We start from the raw sequence: 16,980 nt of genomic DNA on the forward strand, positions 1-16,980 counted from the left end.
GAAAGCTCTCGGACTAAATCTAAAATATCATAAAGTATGTTCCGAAGAAAAAACTGAGGTCTCACGGATTTGGAATGACATGAGGGTGAGTCATTAATGACATAATTTTCATTTTTGGGTGAACTAACCCTTTAATGCTTTCGGGCACTGCTGATTCAGGCCAGTAGTAGCAACTTCAGATTACCAGGTAATAATAATTCCACATTAAGAATGAAAGAAAAAAAGTCAACAGTGATTGGAAAAATATGAGGTTAAGCTGAAAATGAAATTTTTATTTTTGGGTGAAATATTGCTTTAAATGCATTTTTGTTTATAATTATTTTCAACTATTTAAAAATTTCAATAGCTTACTGGAGTAGAGTATTTGCTCCTGCCCAAGCTAAATTTGCTTTCTGTTTGCACTGTCTGGTTGCCAGCTGCATATATTTTCTGACTGTGCTTGCTGACTGTTCAATCTCTCTTCTTTGGCTTCCTTGCTATGTCTCTCTTTCTCATAGTCATTGCATACAGCAGATTCTTGAGAGTGTTAATCATTGTCACATAAATGGAATTGTACATCGCGACTTGAAGGTTAGTATAACAGACTTAAGCCTCCAACCTGCTGGCAATGTTGTTTAAAAATCAAACAATACACCGTGTGTTCCCAATGTGGAAGCCTCCTCTACTCACCCCAACCTTGTCCCTCAAAACACATCTACACACCAAGATCTGGGTGTGTGGCTGTGGGCTGAGGAGAAAATCACAACTGATGACCTCTGAGCTAAGGTTGTGCATGTAGCACCTCAGAAATGTGCTTATTCTGGAGCTGTGTGTTTGACTCTATAGGATTGTCTTTTTTTCATAAATGTGTGTTGTTGGTGACTGTGCCCTTTTTGGTTGAAATGCAAAACGGGTATCAGAACCCATCAGTCAGTGAATTAGTGGGTCAAGCACACAGTCACCCAAGCAAACACCACTTCTGGATTGAGATTAGGCGAGCAAGACAAATGAGGTAATGATGACAATAGATGGGCAATGTGTATGTATATGTATTATTTTTTCTAATATATAACTATATTTGATAGCATACACATATTTCAAAAGTGTAATATTTCATTGTAGGGCTGGGAAATAAAGTACCTAGTCATATTAATCTGTTCCTGTAACTGATAGGGCATGATGCTAGCAGTACCAGGGTTTGGGTTTTATTTTTCATAACACGTGTATTTTTTTTCAATACTTCAAATGCACAGAGAATTTATTTGGATAAAACATCTGTCAGTTGCAGAAATGTTAAAATTTGCGATATATTTTTTTTAAATACAGTGCCCTCCACTATTATTGGCACCCCTGGTAAACATGAGCATTCATGGGCTGTGAAAATAAATCTGCATTGTTCATCCTTTTGATCTTTCATTAAAAAAACAATTAAAAGTCTATATTCAGCATATTCGTTTGTCATCGTAATTTGTAGTTTTTGTATACTATGTTTATATAATATAAATAACTCTGCTCATGTTTTTAGAAAAATGATACATTTAATAATTAGTGGTCAAATGTCTGTTTTAGCTATTGTGATATTCATATCTTTATAAAAATATCAGATGAATTATAACAGATATCATTAAAAAAATAGTTTTTCATCAAGTTAGACATCGATTAAATCATTCAAACCCATTTCAGGGCAATTCTACTTTGCCGTTGGTCTCGAGCACATCCACTGTTGTCCTCTGAAGCACAATGGGTTGTGGGCAATATCAGCCATTTAGCACTGGTCCACACTTAAAAGACCAGAAATAATAGACCATCTGGTGACCTTTGGCATACTATTTTAAACATATTATGCTTCGGTCAACATTGTGACAGGAAAGGATTTATGGTGCAGTCCTCATGTGCCTTCAACTCATAATATGATCCTTCCGACATGGCTTGGACACACCACTAAATAAACAACAAAGAACACAGAACACCTGGGGAGATGATAAAGGGGAACATTTGTAAAACTACAAAGGACTAAAGCTGCCTTCATGCTATGTTATAGTTAATGCAATTCTGAGATGACAACATGTGACATTATGCTCTGAGCTGAATTATGTGTTTCTATGGCAACACTATCAACACCAAAGCCGTCAGATGCTCCAGAGCTGGTAATTACAACTAGTAAACTCACAATGTTCTGATTGCTACAACTTGGACCATGTGAAGCTGTACCATCTGACCGCCACCAGATTTCAATTTGGCGCTACCTCTGAGTCTGAGAACATGGGCAGCTCTGAGTAGAACGTCACATGTTGTCATTTTGGAACTACGGTAATTACGTCATGGCGTGTATGCAGCATAAGATAGGAAAAAGGGACAGAGATGAATCTAGAACGTCAACATAAAAGTCTAAACAAATAAGGGAACGCATGAATTGATCTTTATGGCCTTATATCCCTTCCTTTGATTTACTAGCCTATTGTTGTTTTGAGTCGGTGCATACACTGTTGTCAAAATCTGAACGTATTTGTGAATTTTGTGAATCAGTTTTGTTGAACTGTCCTCTTCAATAAATTAAACAATTTCTATGTGTAGTTGCTTAATAAAAGATGTAAAAGATTTCCTTGCCTTGTTCCTGGAAGCACAACACCACTAGACACTTCATAATCAAACATACCTGATAAAACTCATTAAAGACTGCAATAAATGGATAGGTCAAAAAAGAGAAAATCCAGAATGATTGTTGGTATGCCTACAGGTACAGAGTTGGAAAATACTTTATTAATTTTCCAAACATATAAATAAATAGCTTTGCTAGGATTTTACAATGCACTGTATTTCTTCAATTAATGCACTTTTGAAAAAATATCACCCAGCCCTACTGCAAAGCATCACTCATAATCATGTAACACTGAAACTTTAAGTAATGAGAAGTCCATTTGAGTCATGTTCATCACCTCTAAGCCCATGCTCTCTAACTCTCAATGCAATGCACAGACAGTGAGTGAATGCTAGTTACTAACCCACACCCCCTGGTGTTTGCATGCAGTCATTGCATTCAGCAGATCCTTGAGGCTGTTCTCCACTGTCACCAGATGGGAGTGGTCCATCGTGACCTAAAGGTGAGTAGAGACGCTAAGGGTCTTAATCGCCAAGTCTTACTTCTTTGTCCTTCTATTTAGATCCAGTATCTTGTGTGGCTTTTACTAAGGGCTACAAATGGCTTATGGTATTGTAATTAAAAAAAAATTGAAGATTATACAAGTGCTTAGTAACATATGAGATCTAGGTTTGTCTTGGAGATGGGAATCGGTGATATGAATATAAAAACATTTAAGATTACACACGTTTAGGTGGGATTGGTGTTTTCTGTCCTTTAGACCTAATCCACCACAAGCTCTTGTCAGTGCTAATTTGCCAATCAAATGAGCCAGGTGCAACCAGAGATTGTTTTCCCTCCTCTTATTATCTTCACCTGAATTTGAATCAGCTGTAATTCTGCTCAGTGATTGGCTGCTGGCATATAGTTACCATGGTGAACAGTCACTGCACCATAAAAAAGAACAAAACCAAATAACAGAAAACAAAACAGTAGACACAAAACAGAAAGTAATATATATATATATTTTTTTTTTATTGTGTTTTAGTGCAATATATTATATACATCACATATGACTGTTCATTACAGACAAACAGCAATTAATATATATATATATATATATATATATATATATATATATATATATATATATATATTCTCATTTTGAAATATCAAAGCTCATAGGGCAAGGGTCTTGCATCCTTATATAGGTTTACATTTCTGTCTTTACACTTTCACCCCCCTTCCCCCTTCACTCCACCTCTCCTTGTCACACACCTGGACTCATTTAATGTGTTTTTGCCCGTGACCCAGTTTCTGTCTTTCCGTGTTTGATTAGTTCCCAGATGTGTCCATTATCTTCCTCATGTGTTCCATGTCCCTGTTAATTTAATGATTCCATCCACCTGTGTTTCCCCAATTATCTGTTGTTCATAAGCCGTGTCCCTGCAGTTCTGTTTTGTCGGGTCTTCTCACTTGTGCTCACTTGTCCTCACTTGCTACTTACGTGTGTCTACCTCTGTGCTCCATGTTGGATATCCCCTGTGTTGGATATATTAAAAACCTTATTCCGTTTATCCTCGACTCCGTATTCCTTCAGGCAGCGTAAAACCGTGACAGAAGACCCGACCACAAAAGAGAAAATAGAAAACTGCGTGTTCTTCCCTCCGTTTTGCTTTTGTTTTTTCACAGTCTTTTCTTTTCTTAGTGTCTATGGATCCCCTCTATCGTCCCGAATTCCTCATCCTCCTGCTGAAGCAGGAAGGACGTTCTCTCGAGGACCATACCAGACAGTTTTTCCTATTAGCTAATGCCACCAGCTACCCGGACGGCGCGCTCTGCACCTTCTACAACACCAGCCTGAACTCCAAATGCAGAGCGTTGTCGTCCGAAGATGGTCCTCGAGAGGATTTTGCCGCATACGTGGAGTGGACTCTGGCGAGAAATGGGTCGCCTCTCACCGTCTGCCCCATAGAGGACCTCGCCAGCCCCACTCCCGACCCAGAGACCAGCCAGCCACCATCACGCCGCACGGAGCCAGAGCCCACCGCAGCCGCAGAGCCCGAGCCATCCACTGACAGGGAGCCGGAACTCGAGAGCGCGACTGACCAGGTGTGTGAGCCGGCAACACCGTGCATCGTGGGAGTCCTCGTGGAGATCGAGGGCGTGGAGGAAAGCCCTGCCCACACTCCTGCGACTGAGGGTGAGCTGTATACAGTCTCTGAAGGTCATAAGGAGCAAGCTCTGGATCTGATGGACTGGTCTATGGAGGTAATCCCTAATTTTCCTGTTTCCCCGCTGGTTCCGTCCAGCCCTGATTCCCCTGTATACCCTCTCAGTCTCCCACTCCTACCTCCTCCAGTCATTTCCTCTGCTCCATTTCCGCTGGTTACGCCCAGCCCTGAGTTTTCTGTTTCTCCGCTGGTTACGCCCAGCCCTGAGTTTTCTGTTTCTCCGCTGGTTACGCCCAGCCCTGGGTTTTCTGTTTCTCCGCTGGTTACGCCCAGCCCTGGGTTTTCTGTTTCTCCGCTGGTTACGCCCAGCCCTGGGTTTTCTGTTTCTCCGCTGGTTCCGCCCAGCCCTGAGTTTTCTGTATCTCCGCTGGCTCCGCCCAGCTCTGAATCTTCTGTGTCTCCGCTGGTTCCGCCCAGCTCTGAATCTTCTGTGTCTCCGCTGGTTCCGCCCAGCTCTGAATCTTCTGTGTCTCCGCTGGTTCCGGCCAACTCTGAATTTTCTGTGTCTCCGCTGGTTCCGCCCAGCCATGATTTTTCTGTTTCACCGCTGGTTCCGCCCAGCCCTGAATCTTCTGTGTCTCCTGTATTCCCTCCCAGCCTCCCTCTCCCGCCTCCTCCCAAACCTGCTGGTCCCTCTACTCCTCTTTCGCTGGTTCCGTCCAGTCCTGATCCTCCTGTCCTTCCTCCCATCCTTCTCCTCTCTCCTCCTCCTAGACCAGCCAGTTCCTCGTCATCCCTGCTGGTGCCAGTCAGTCCCGCAGCTCACCCTCAGTCCGCGCCATCGGGGCGCGGTGGTTCGCCGCTGGACTGCCAGTCTCCAGCTCCGCCTTGGCGTGTTAAGGCCCTGTCTCCGCCTCCAGCCTCCGAGCCCTGGACTCCTCCTCGGTCCTTCGACCCAGCGGCTCCGCCTTCGCTCTTAGCTCCCTCGTCTCCACCGTGGCCTGTCATCCCACCTGCTCCACCGGGCTCCCTCGTCCCTCCGGCTCCACCTTGGTCAGTCGTCGACCATCCGCCGCCTCGGGACTCCACTCCTCTGGTTCCACCTCGTCACTCCATCCCTCCGGCTCTGTCAGGCTCCTCCTTCCCTCCAGTTCCACCTCCATCCTCGGTCACTCCGGCTCCACAGCGGTCTGCCAGGACCCCGCCTCTGCCTTGGTCGCCTGAGCCTTCAGCTCCACCTAGGCCCTCCGGATCCTCGACGTCACCCTGGCTCTGCGGCTGTGCTGCTCCATCTTGGGCTCCTCACCCACCGGTGCAGTCTCCGCCTGTCGGCCCCCTGGTGTCGTCGACCCTTCCTTCACCATGGCTCCTCCCGCCGTCGACCCCACCTTGGATCTCCGTCCTGGCTGGTCTCTGGTGGACCATCTGACTCCTCCTGCTCCTGTCTCCTCCCTGGCTCCTTCCTCCGTCTCCTCCCTGGCTCCTCCTTCTGTGGTCCCTGTCTGCTGGCCCCCTCCTGGAAGTCCGTCCTCCACCGGAACCTCCTCCCAAGTTCCCACCTACGCCTCCCCCTGTTGTTTCTACGGTGCGAGGACGCACCTACCGGGAGGGGGGAGTACTGTCACACACCTGGACTCATTTAATGTGTTTTTGCCCGTGACCCAGTTTCTGTCTTTCCGTGTTTGATTAGTTCCCAGGTGTGTCCATTATCTTCCTCATGTGTTCCATGTCCCTGTTAATTTAATGATTCCATCCACCTGTGTTTCCCCAATTATCTGTTGTTCATAAGCCGTGTCCCTGCAGTTCTGTTTTGTCGGGTCTTCTCACTTGTGCTCACTTGTCCTCACTTGCTACTTACGTGTGTCTACCTCTGTGCTCCATGTTGGATATCCCCTGTGTTGGATATATTAAAAACCTTATTCCGTTTATCCTCGACTCCGTATTCCTTCAGGCAGCGTAAAACCGTGACACTCCTATGAGCAACCCTCAAATAATAAACATTAAAGAAAGAGTTCACCCAAAATTTTTAAATGACATTTACTCAACCACATCATTCCAAACCATTTTACTTTAAAGTGTGTCCATTAACCACACACTGTCTAAAATGCTCTATAAATAGGCAAAAAAATTGCCACATTTGTCTACACAGGTATTTGAATATGAACAAACACTAATGAGATTTAATAGCTGTGGTGAATTATTTGGAATAACATGGGTGTGTTGTTGGCATTAGCGCAACAAATCAGCGAGCAAAACATTCACTTCCATTCTAATCAGAGTTTCCAATCCTGACCAGGCATGTCAAGGGACAAATTTGAGTCAAACAGCATACAGATGTGGATGTAGTGTTTTTCCTTCAGTTTTTCCCTCTTAAGGAATGTCACTTGAAAGCTTATTAGCAAAAAAGAGGTCTATCTTATCTTATGACCTGTGTGTTTTTCTCAGTTGCACACTCTAGCAGGTTAAGGTCTTTTACCTTTTTTGAATGGCAGAATACATGTGGCTTCTGTCTCTGTAAAGAACAGCAGTTCTTAGCTGATGTTTGCTAAGTCAAGACTAGTTTCTAGTTTGCTAAGAATGGAAAGACCAGACACAGAATTAAAATATGTCCCAACTGCCCACAATTGGTCCCATGAATGATTTTGCTGTTGTAGGCTGCAAAATTGGTGACAACAGCACACCTCATCTGCAAGGCTTAGTAAACATGAAAACGATGTGTTGTCTGTCGATGAAACAATGGCTATCTGCACATGCTTATTATAAAGATGCTTCTGGAAGGGACATTCACAATTACAAATATATTGTAGTAATGGATGTGATATTAACCTGCACAATTGCTCTCCGAATCAGGAGGATCTTCAAGGAATAGTTCACCCAAAAATTACTCAGCCTCGAAGCATCCTAGGTGTATGTGACTTTTTTTTTCAGAATAATCCAATCAGAGTTATATAAAAAATTGTCCTTGCTCTTCCAAGCCTTTCAGTGGGGTAAGCGGGTGTTTGTTGTCAACAGTTCAGAAGACGTGAAATAAAGTGTACTCATCTGTAATAAAATGTCCCTCACGGCTCCGGGGGGTGAATAAAGGCCCCCTGTAACGAATTCATGTTTTTTTTTTTTTTTTTTTGTAAGATAAATATCCAGATTTCAACCCAATAAACCCTTTTTTTCTAACATCTGCTGACTGTGGGATGCAGAAGACGTGCAGGCGGAAGATGGAAGACAAATGCGTCATGCGCTCCTCTGGGAAATGTAGGAGCAAAGGAAACAGAGTTTCCTTACTTTAGCAAAAGGTAAACCAGTCTCCTCTTGGCGTTTTTCTTTACAAATCCTTGTTTTTTGTTTCAAATTCGTGACCAGCTTTTTGTTTTGTTCCCTCTCCGTGTTCATCACTAACCACGCTGCGTACCACGACATCCACCTGCACGTCTTTCGGTTTCCAACAGTCAGCAGAAGAGAGAAAAAAAAATTATTACATTTGAAATCTGGATATTTATCTTTCAAAAATTGATGGATTAACTACAGGGGGCCTTTATTAACCCCCCGTAGCCATGTGAGGGACGTTTTTATTACAGATGTGCACACTTTATTCCACGTCTTCAGAACTTTTGACAACAAACACCCGCTTATCCCATTGACAGGCTTGGAAGAGCAAGGATATAACTTTTATATAACTCTGATTTGATTATTATGAAAGATGAAAGTCACATACACCTTGGATGCTTTGAGGGCGAGTAGAAGATGGATGAATTTTCATTCTTGGGTGAACTAACCCTTTCAGCCCTGCTTCTGAAAGGCCTACCATTCTGCACAGTTGAGTTTTAATCCTAATCAAACACAGTTGAATCAGCTAATCAAGGTCTTCAGAATTGAAAGCAACAGTGGAGCTCCTTGCCAATCACTTACAAGGCCACAATACCCTAGCATAATCTCAGGGCAACACGTTCTCGCAAACAACTTGCCACATATTGACGTTTTTTCAGGATCCTTCTGTGTCACTTTTTTAATGCTCAGGGTACCTCTACCATTTTAGCAGGGCTCCATAACTTTTGGTGTCATACAGAGATCCAGTGGGTATGGGAATATTGTCATAATGAAATAACACATTGGAGAATAAAAAAATACCTGTAAATAAGCAATGCATACCTGTGATATTGCCTGTTAAGTGTTTTATGTTATTGAGAAGTGAGTAGGATTTGGGGTTAAGTGTGCCGGTATCTATGATAGTATGAATATTTATAAACTTTCAAATTTAAATTTATACAATTCAATTTTTTGCATTTACATATGCAAATGATTAAATGTGTCTTGATCTGACTCATAAGGCAAACAACTGAAAGCAAAACTATACCCTGCACATCGAAAAATGATGCTAAATGGGTAACCATAACGTTAAGTAATGCTAAGGGATCCTGACCAAGCATCAATATGTGACGAGTTGGGAGTGAAAACATCCTTGTGAGGGGGTGTATGGGGGCAAGGTTTTTTGTTTTGTTTTTTGTAAAAAAAAAAAAACATTTATATAATAGTAAAGTTTGGGTTGTTTATAAGGTTCGGAAATGCAATGACTGCATGACAGTTTCAATTGCACTAGCATGTTAGCCCCTTGATCTTCCCAAGGCATAAGGTGAATGCTACAACAACTAACTGCACCTGACAAACTAGCCTCATGTCCTCTGCTAATGTCCTGTTTGTACAATAATCACAAGAAAATGATTTTGGTTAGAGTTTTGACTTCTCTTTCTAGACTCCCCTGACATAAGAGTCCTAATAAATGTATACTTTTTATAAAGTTTAGAACTGAATATCCACTATTCAATATAATAATAATTGTAAAAAAAATACTATAAATAATAAATATGTATAAGTAATTACGTATTTTTATATGCTTCGTGAATCTATTTCAAGGCTCACATGAAAGGGGTTGTCTGAAATTTTCAACACTTTTTTTTATTTGTATACTTTATTATTAGTTCATTAATTCTTTCTTTCTTTTTTTGTTTTTTCAAAAAAATTGTCATGTGCAGTGTTGAAAATTATATCATTATTTCCTCCAGTCTTAATGGGCTATGCAGTCGATTACTAGTGACCTATTACATTTTACTTACAAATGAATGTTTTTGAAAAGAAATGTAAATATTTCACATGCATATTATAACATTTATTAAAATCATAGAAAAAATCACTTGGACATATCCTTTTTTTTTCAGAGATTTCTAATGAAACACCATTTGTTACATCAGTTACAACAGTGTTGCTTGTGTGATTATTCATTTTTTAAATGAGTTTAAATTAACTGTTGTTGCTCAGTCAATCCATTGTTCAAGTCTGGTCACAAAGCTCTTCATGAGGTGCTGCATAACCCTAGAGGCTGTACTGATGATTTGGAAGACATGGTTCAAAATGTTGTATCATAATTTGTGTATTTACATAAATAATCCCCTTGTTTTTGTTTCTGAAAAAGAAAATCAATAAAAAAAAAAAAATCATAATTTTTTAATCCATTTTTGGAACTCTGGGGGATTTTTTTTTTATCTTTCTTATCAGAGTACATGGTATTCTTAAAATGTTTCTTGAAAACTACATTTTGACCCAAGTCTTCTATGAGACATCAGTTCGTTGAAGATGTGTCATGTCATTTGTTGTCTATAACACAGATAATTTGTATAAATTCTCTCAATATATTACCCAAAGCCAGAGAATCTTCTATTGGCCAGCAAACTGAAGGGTGCAGCAGTGAAACTGGCTGATTTTGGGCTGGCTATTGAGGTGCAGGGAGACCAACAAGCGTGGTTTGGTTAGTATTCACCAAATGGCTTAACAACACTGGTTTAAAAAATGATTATACTAATACTATGCTGACATAGCTGACAAAATGTGCATCGGCATAATCAGAGAATGTTAAAATGCTTATAATTTTTCCAAATTAAAATTCATATGGTTACACCTTATATGGTTACTCTTCTGGAAGTGTTGGCAATGCTTATAAAACTGAATAGAATTACATTGTGTAAAAACATTATCAATAGTTATTTTTGTGTATTACTTTAGATTTTGAAGTGCATAACTTTTCAGTGTAATTTTTCTGTATTTTGTTATGTTAGTGAATGTTATGGGATAGTCAAATTAGAAAAATCTTTTTTATTTTATTACTGTCAAATTATGTATAATTAAGTATAATTTTAGAACTTCAATGGCTTGTATCATTCAATCACTTGAAGCAATGTTAGTAATTAGTCTGTTATTAATAATCGTTATCTAAAAATATTTTGCCTGTTCTCTAAAATGGCTTTAATCACCAAAAAAAAAAAGAAAAAAAAAGTATGATAATTATTATTATTATTCTCACTAAGTTCTATGTGGATGTTGTGTGATTAGTCTTACTTTTGGAGAAACCCTGATGATGTTACCATTTAATTACAATGATCTCAAGGGCTTTACACTCAGCTCCAGTTTTCCTCTTTGGCTGCTTTCTCATTATGGGCTTTTTGCCTCTGCGGCTTGATGGGACATTAGGGACTAAAGTTATTTTAGAATTAGGCTGCAATCCAAAGTCAAAAAAATGACTTTAGTAAATTAGTAAAATAGAATTTAAGGGAAGCTCTTTTTTTTTTTGAAAGACTGTTTAAAGGAGAAAAAAAGAGTTAGGTTTAATTGAGGTCTGTTTTTTGAATTTTTTGAAGGGTTTGCTGGAACTCCGGGTTATCTGTCTCCTGAGGTGCTCAGGAAGGAGCCTTATGGCAAACCAGTGGACATGTGGGCGTGTGGTAGGTTCCTAAAATGTATTCGGACTTTGTGACTATCTGCACCCCAACTGTCTTCTAGCGAATCAGATTAGAATTTACTTTCATTTTGGGTGGTTAGTAAGCAGTCTGTGGGTGGTCCATGGTCTCTGTCTGAGACAGGAACTGTCTATCTTTATATAATATAATAAAATATGATATTATATATTAAAGGGTTAGTTCACCCCAAAATCGAAATTCTGTCATTACTTTTGAACTTTTGAGTTCAAAAAGAGGTTAGTTCTTGTGCGTTACTATTTTTTGGTTGAGCTGCTGCTTATGTTCACTGATCAATGTTTACATTCAAGTAAAAACCTAAGGTAAATCATAATAAACAATTGATTCTCCTCAGAAAATTTGGACTAAACCACTTAATTCAAATGGATAAGTTTTCCGATCTCTTTAAAAAGTTTTTGAAGTTTCAAAGTAGTAGTTATAAAGGCAGTCAGTGGAAGGAAATCTGACAAAATTCTGTCATCAAAAATATCTAAATTTGTGTTCCAAAGATGAACGAAGGTCTTAAGGGTGTGGAACGACATGAAGGTGAGTAATTAATAACAGAATTTTCATTTTGGGGAGAACTAACCCTTTAATATAATATATTTTATTATAACTTATACTTTTTCTTCTTTTTTTACCATTTTGTTTCATGAATAGGTGTTATTTTGTACATCCTTCTTGTGGGTTACCCTCCTTTCTGGGATGAAGACCAACATCGACTTTACCAGCAGATCAAAGCTGGTGCATACGATGTAAGATTTCTTACATAGATATAGTATATCAAATATATTACGTAACGATTACATACTCAGTTCTTTATCTACTGTATGTTTGATACTCCGACAGTTAAAAAAAAAGAGAGAGAAAGAAAGAAACACAGATGTAGTAACCTAATGCAAATCATAATTCTGTGTTATTTATGTGTTAGGCAAATCATGTTTTCCCATCAGAAAGTAAAGGAGCGAGTTAGAAAGAATGAGCAGTCCATTGGCCTCTGTCCAGCTTGGCTCACATGCCCAGCTATTTAGTAATTCTGGATGAGACTAAATTATTTCCCCAAACATTGCCTCATCTAGCTTCTGTGAACCTAATCTTCTGAAAGGCTCTATCAGTTATTGATGAGTTTTTTAATGCATTATGATAATTATTAAACAAGAAGAGTGCATTGTAATACTGCAGCATCACTTTAAGACAAACGTAGACCAATTAAATGTTCACTGTATGTGCTATGTAAATGGTTTGTCTCTTTTAACTCACAGCAAGCTGATGATCTGAATCACATGTGATACAGATAAGAAAAATACTATGGCTCCCCAGATCCTGAAATTAAATGTGTGTGTGTGTGTGTGTGTGCTTTCTTTTCCTAGTTTCCTTCTCCTGAGTGGGATACAGTGACACCAGAGGCCAAAGATCTGATCAACAAGATGCTGACTCTAAACCCTGCCAAACGCATCACAGCAGCTGAGGCCCTCAAACACCCCTGGATCTGTGTATGTCTACTTACTTTCTCATTCACACACACAAGTTTACTATTCTATCTAAAAGGGGGCATTGCATATATTATAATTAATTTTTTTATGTTTTGTCCCTTAAAATATGGTTAGGGAGGTACATACAAGCACATACACATGCACACAAACACATTTTTATCATCTGCATTGTATGAACATACTATCATCAGCGCTGGAAACATAACTTTTTTTAAAGTAATGCATTATATTATATCGGATTACTTCTAATCAAAGTTATTATTTAATGTTAATTAAGTCAGATATTATTAATATTATTATTTATATGAATTAATAATGGAATAATAATTGAAATTATTTTAGCACTTCACATAAAAATGTTCTCGATACACAATTTCTTCTTTATTTAGTTGCTTCTGTGACCATCGCAAATTCCAAACCAATATTCAAGTCAAGTCAATCACCTTTATGCACAAAACTGATTGTGTCAAAGCAGCTTAACAGTTTCAAACAGGAAAATAGTTTGTCAATAATGCAAGAAGACAATAGCAAAGAGCTGTTTTTCAGCTAAAGTCAGTTCATTGATGATTTATTATGTCATCCTCCAGTTTAGCTCTCTTTCAATAGTGTCTGTGCAATCAGACAAGCGACCCCAACTAAGCAAGACAAAGGCAACAGTGGCAAGGAACCAAAACTCCATCAGTGACAGAAATGGGGGAAAACACTTGGGTGAAACCAGGCTCAGTCAGGGGGCCAGTTCTCCTTTGGCTAAAACAGTGTCTTGATGAGCAACTTACGCCATGATCTCCAGAATATCTACAAACCCTTGTATTTCAAATAAAGATTTATTCATTTTTCTTTTACAGGTGGTAATAAAACTAAAAATTTTATGTACACAAATGGATCATATTTGCATAGAAGGTTTGTTCTGGAAAGAATGATAATGACTCAGCATCCATGCAATACCTCTGTCTCATGCAAATTTCAGCTGAATTGCAAGTGGTACAACTGTTTAATGAATGTGCCCCAATTTTTATTGTACACACTGACAGTGATTTTCTTCAATTGATTCTCAATAATGTGCAGGACTTTTATTTATTTATTTAGCATACAAAGATAGATTTTAATAATAGATCTAAAACAGTTGTTCATTTATTGTTTTCCTGTGTGTATTATAGCAACGTTCCACAGTGGCATCCATGATGCACAGACAGGAGACAGTGGAATGCCTGAAGAAATTCAATGCCAGGAGGAAGCTTAAAGTAAGAAACACAGAGTCATGTAAATGCAAACATTAACAGCATTCTAACTGGGAACACACTAATGACTAATAACCACACACACACAATCACTTTTTAGCACTTCATGGGGCTGTTACCCATTATAAATGGATTTGATTTTGAAAAATACTCTCTATAAGGGTTGGATTTTTATAAAAGATAATTAAGAGAATTTGTGCCATATTTAGAATAATGTACATTATATACAACAAAAAAAACAGGAGCATTAAGAAATTTATTAAGAAAATAAACAATAATTTCATATTGACTTTAGTCTTTGTGGGGTTTTAGCCTGAATGACATCATTCAAAAAGCTTAACTAGATTAATTGTTAATTAATCTAGCAATGACTAATATTTTGCACAGCTACAAAGACTCATGATTGATCTTTGCCTTTCTGTTTTTCTGGATTGTTTTAGGGTGCTATCCTTACTACAATGCTTGCTACACGGAACTTCTCAAGTAAGAAACTCTCTTCTGTTTACTTTGCATTTGCTTTTTGATAGTTGTTCTGTGAATCATGTAAACAAGTTGGAGTTATACTTTTTATGTTTGAGAAGATGTAAAGTATCTTGGATAATACAGAAGTTTTTAATATTTTCACTGAAATAGGGTTATAAAAACAGTTGATTTAAGGTCAGATGGCCATGTGCAATTACTAAACTTTGAAAGGCTAAGATTTAATTAAATAAAATTTTTGTTTGCACATCCTTATTTCATGTTTACTTTTTTTACTATTAGCTTGTGATATCCAAAGCACCAGCAAAATTACCATTTTTATCATATCACAGTTCAAATAGCAATCACAATGTATATTAAAATAATCATGATTTTATTATTATTATTATTATTATTATTATTATTATTATTATTATTATTATTATTATTATTATTATTATTATTATTATTAAATTGTCCAGCCCTATAAACATTTTCTTTTTTCAAAAGTAGCATTTCCCTGTATCAAAAATATTGAATTTGCTTCTTGATCATATTTCATTACATAATGCAAATCTTTGATTACAATTCATTCAGGGTACTATTTTTGTACTATTTTCAACATTAGTAAACACTAACCTTGTCTGCCCCAACCCTTTCCTTTTTTATTCCCCTTTATGTTCAAAATGATCTTTTCATTTCACTCAACAGGCAAGAACCCATACAAGAAGCCTGATGGTGTTAAGGTAGGTTACTGTACTGTAGGTAAACATTGCCACATACTTTATGTGCTAGGACATTAACTATTATTTTTGCATAGAGAAAAAAAACAAGAATATTAATTAGCTGACATACCTTTCACCCAGTTGTATTTAGTAATTAAGTAACCTAGTAAGTGATTTGCAGCAGGTAAATGGGCATGAACCATAGTGTGTGAAATGTGTGAATCCACGTTTGCTAGTTTAAGGGGGGGGGTGAAATGCTCGTTTTCACTCAATATCCTGTTAATCTTGAGTACCTATAGAGTAGTACTGCATCCTTCATAACTCCAAAAAGTCTTTAGTTTTATTATATTTATAAAAGAAAGATAGTCTGTACCGTTTTTTCCCGGAAAAACACGACCGGCTGGAGGCGTGACGTGTGGGCGGAGCTAAGGAATCACGAGCGTGAGTAGGCTTTTGCGTTGAGAGCGTGTGGAAACCATGGCTTACAGTCAGATTCAGCCGTTTATTTATGATCCAGAATCAGATCCAGAGGCTAAAATTGAACAAGAGCAGCATCATCAATGACTACAGCAGGACGTCTCTATGTAGTATGTATTGAAACTGTATATTTGCTTAGCGGTTTTGGAAAATGACTAAGTTCCACATTATGTCGTTTTTTTTTTTAAAGGTGTACATGTGGAAAGTGCAGTTTGATGACAACATCAGATGTTGTTTACTTGATGTGCTTACGCGCCGATAGCTAAGTTAACAACACAGAGATATTTGAAGCAGTTTTACTCACCGCATGTGGTTCCAACACACGATCGTGACCCTTTTTCGTTGGGACTGCATTATCCTTAAGAAATAAACGATATGCAAATCCGGCGTCAAACTGGGCCTTGTTTGTAAAACAAGCATCTTCGAAATGCAGGGAACAAACAAAAACACTTGCACAGCTCCATTGATGCTCTGTAAAAATAAACTCCATCCACTGGTCCCTTAAAGCTGTTAATCAGTGAATGTCTCTGCTCTCAGTGCTCTGCTATACAGGAGCGCGCGCTCTTCCGGGAGAAGTGCCCTTAGGACCCATATAAGGAAATTCCGCTCCATCTAACGTCACACAGACCCATACTCGAAAAAAACTTTCCGAAACTTGTGACAAACCGGAAGGAGTATTTTTGAAATACTCCTTCAAACGTACAACTTAATTTTTGAAACGTTGTCCATGTTTAGCATGGGAATCCAACTCTTTAACAGTGTAAAAAAACTCAGTATGCATGAAATAGCATTTCACCCCCCCTTTAATGACGGGAAAACAGTCGGCGCGCACGTATGTATGGTTAAAACGAGTTGTCCTTATTCTCTTAATGAGTAATGGGTGTTTTTGGGCATAACGTGCAATAAACCAATCAGAGGCTCATCTCCCATGCTCGGAATATAATTTTTCATTTTAAAAATGTTTGTGTGCTGTGTGTGTAATAAGCAAAGTATATGCACGTTGTGCACTTGGCTATAGGCGCACATTACTAATGTGCTCTTTAAATTAAAAAAAGAAAAAATATTGCGCCAGACTTTGAGT

At 38.6% G+C, this 16,980-nt stretch overlaps 1 protein-coding gene across 5 annotated transcripts in view; it reads left to right on the forward strand.

Moving 5' to 3' along the window:
• LOC113051302 (calcium/calmodulin-dependent protein kinase type II delta 1 chain) overlaps positions 1–16,980 on the forward strand; it is a 124,386-nt gene that overhangs the window by 68,606 nt on the left and 38,800 nt on the right. For 3 of the 5 annotated variants that reach the window (XM_026214913.1, XM_026214915.1, XM_026214916.1), the window contains exons 6-13: positions 3,008–3,080; positions 10,423–10,525; positions 11,412–11,495; positions 12,168–12,262; positions 12,878–13,000; positions 14,158–14,241; positions 14,679–14,721; positions 15,409–15,443. In XM_026214913.1, the coding sequence (XP_026070698.1) occupies positions 3,008–3,080; positions 10,423–10,525; positions 11,412–11,495; positions 12,168–12,262; positions 12,878–13,000; positions 14,158–14,241; positions 14,679–14,721; positions 15,409–15,443 (640 nt within the window). Of the gene's footprint in view, positions 1–497; positions 571–3,007; positions 3,081–10,422; positions 10,526–11,411; positions 11,496–12,167; positions 12,263–12,877; positions 13,001–14,157; positions 14,242–14,678; positions 14,722–15,408; positions 15,444–16,980 lie in introns of all 5 variants that reach the window. The other 2 variants (XM_026214914.1, XM_026214917.1) reach the window with 1 other exon arrangement.

The sequence above is a fragment of the Carassius auratus genome, chromosome 32 (assembly GCF_003368295.1).
Source record: "Carassius auratus strain Wakin chromosome 32, ASM336829v1, whole genome shotgun sequence".
NCBI classification, from domain to species: Eukaryota; Metazoa; Chordata; class Actinopteri; order Cypriniformes; family Cyprinidae; genus Carassius; species Carassius auratus.